The 2407-nt window shown below is 60.2% G+C and overlaps 1 protein-coding gene across 1 annotated transcript in view; it reads right to left on the bottom strand.

Moving 5' to 3' along the window:
* Positions 1 to 1914, bottom strand: part of GUITHDRAFT_163890 (hypothetical protein) — a gene marked incomplete at its 5' end in the record, with an annotated part of 7893 nt that extends 5979 nt beyond the window's left edge. Inside the window, 6 exons of the mRNA XM_005830200.1 lie at positions 46 to 757; positions 880 to 1025; positions 1203 to 1278; positions 1586 to 1712; positions 1753 to 1818; positions 1887 to 1914. Of these exons, the coding sequence (XP_005830257.1) occupies positions 46 to 757; positions 880 to 1025; positions 1203 to 1278; positions 1586 to 1712; positions 1753 to 1818; positions 1887 to 1914 (1155 nt within the window). The remainder of the gene's footprint in view (positions 1 to 45; positions 758 to 879; positions 1026 to 1202; positions 1279 to 1585; positions 1713 to 1752; positions 1819 to 1886) is intronic.
* Between the last annotated feature and the right edge of the window lie 493 nt (positions 1915 to 2407).

The raw sequence follows: 2407 nt of genomic DNA, 5'->3' as shown, positions 1-2407 counted from the left end.
CCCTCCTCTTCCTCTCCCAGTTCCTCCCCTCCTCCCTCTACTCACCTTGTTGAGCTTGCAGATTTTCTCGCCGAGTGAGAGGAAGAGAAGAGGGTGGGAGCGGACGGAGAGGCCGCAGGAGGAGAGGGAGGAGACCAGCGACCCGAGCTCGCAGCCTTTCAACTTCTCCCCCTGCAGGACCTCGCCAAGTCCAGCCAGCAGCACCGCGAGAAGGTCGGGAGAGGAGGGAGAGGAGGGAGAGGGAGCGAGGTGCTCTAGCGCAAAGGAAAAGGACGCGAGCGTGTTGGCGATGGCCTGACCGTCCCAAGCGCGAGGAGGGAGGAGGCGGGAGGAAGCAAGAGCCTCGACCATGAGCTCATGTCGCGACAGCCCGAGAGACATGAGCGAGAACGTCACCAGCCCCACGTCCTGCGACGACATGCCTGTTCTTCTCTCCTCCCTCCCCCCTCGCCCGTCTTCCTCGCCCTTCCTCCCCTCCTCCTGCTCCGCGTTCACCCTCCAGGCAGCCAGAAATTGCTCGAGCACTGCGGGAGGAGGAGGAGTCTGCATCTTCCACATGGCGTGCAGCGACATGGCGATGTGCCGGGGCTGCAGGGCTGAGGGAGGAGGACGGAGGAGGCTGGAGTGAAGGAGGAGGAGAGACGAGCGAAACTCTCCCTCCTCACTCAGCTCCTTCCAACCCACCCGGCTGAGCCCGTTGAGCAGCGTGGCTGCTGTCACCACGTCGTCCTCCCCTCCCTCCACCACCCGCGCAAAACTGTCGAGGAGCATGCGGACCAAGTCGAGGAGAGACGAGGAGGGAATCCTTTCCCCTTCCCCTTCCCTACCCCCCTCCCTCGCTCCTGCTCCTGCCCTCCTCCTCCTCCTCCTCTCGACGACGTGGGGAACAAGATCCCAAGGGCGTTGGCCAGGGCGGAGATGTCAAACTTGTCCAGCTGCTGCTCCTGTTCCTGCCTCGCCTCCTTTCTCTCCAGCAGAACTCCCAGCAGCGACGGGAGCATCTTCTTCAGCTCCGCTTGCACTGGCTGAGAGCGACATGAGCCAGGATGAAAACGAGCAGAGGAAGAGAAGACGAGAGGAAGACGAGGGCTAGCTGAGGCAGAACGACGAGGACGAGGACGAGGACGAGGACGAGGACGAGGACGAGGAAACAGAAGGACCAAAGGAGAGGAGGAGCGGGGGAGATGTCAGCAGGTACTAACGTCCTGCCTTGTCTTGGGGATCTTGTGGGCCCGAGCGACGAGGTTGAGGAGGAGGCAGATCTCCTTGGAGGAGAGACTGGCAGAGAGGTCAGAGAGACGTGGGAGGAGGAGGAGGGCAGCGAGAGAGCGTGCTGAACCTGTCAAGTTGGGATTGAAGAGAGACAGAAAGCTTGAGACGAAGAGAAGAGAACAGATGGGAAGAAGGTAAACTGATACAAACGTCATGATACAACCCAACCATCCAGCTCATGTGTAGAACCAACGTCCAAGCAACCTCAATATCTCCAGCATCATCACCACCACCATTGCAGTCGTCATCGTCAAATAAGATGCATCTCCTCCTCCTCCTCCTCCTCCTCCTCCTCCATCATGCTTCCACTCACCGTCTGATCAAGTTCACCAGTTGGGAGGGTGCCAGGGAGCCGGCGGAGGTCTCGACGAGCTTGCTGATCTTCTCGAGCGACTTGGAGGGGTCGGGGAGGAGCGACACGTCCAACTTCGACTTCCTCGCTGCTCATCTCTCACTCGCGTCACCCCCGCGTGCTCTTACCTGCATCGCTCACAGCCAGGAGCCCTTCCACCGCCACTTCCACACTTCGCTCCTCCCCCATCGCTGCTGCCACCCCGCCAGCGTCTCCAGCACGTCTCTCCCTCTGGTCGCCTCCATCGTCCTCGTCGAGTTACCTCCTCTCGTCTTCACCTCCTCCGCCATGGCGCGAGACGGCCTGGGCCCGGCATGCAGTTGCAACCGCAGCCTTCCTCCTCTGAACCAGCAGTTCCCTCCCTTCCCTCCAGGCAGGTCCAACGCTCTTCCTGAGGGAGCCACACGAGCCTCACGCCATGCGCAGGAGCTGCTGGCACTTGTGCTACCCAGCAAGCTCTTGATGCACACTGACTGCAACTCGTTGCAGACCAAAAACGAGTCGCTAGCTCGCAGAAGAACAAAGCAGAGCAACCACCTCACAGACTTGATGGCAGCACGACGGGAATGCTGATACATGTCGAGATCAGATGTGCTGGCAACCAACTCAGCGAGCTTGGACCATCTTGTCTTGATGTTCCTGAGCATCTGTGAGTTCCACAAGCATCATGAAGCTGTCCTGATACACGAGGAGATTCATGCACTCTCGTCGCCTTTCCACCACCTCCTCCTTCATCTCATCATCGTCTGGGTTGCTGCTGACCTGTCTCCTTCCCCCCCCCCC

Source organism: Guillardia theta (genome assembly GCF_000315625.1).
Source record: "Guillardia theta CCMP2712 unplaced genomic scaffold GUITHscaffold_47, whole genome shotgun sequence".
Lineage (NCBI taxonomy): Eukaryota > Cryptophyceae > Pyrenomonadales > Geminigeraceae > Guillardia > Guillardia theta.
The sequence above is the reverse complement of the archived record's forward strand: the minus strand, read 5'-3'. Positions and strand labels throughout refer to the sequence as shown.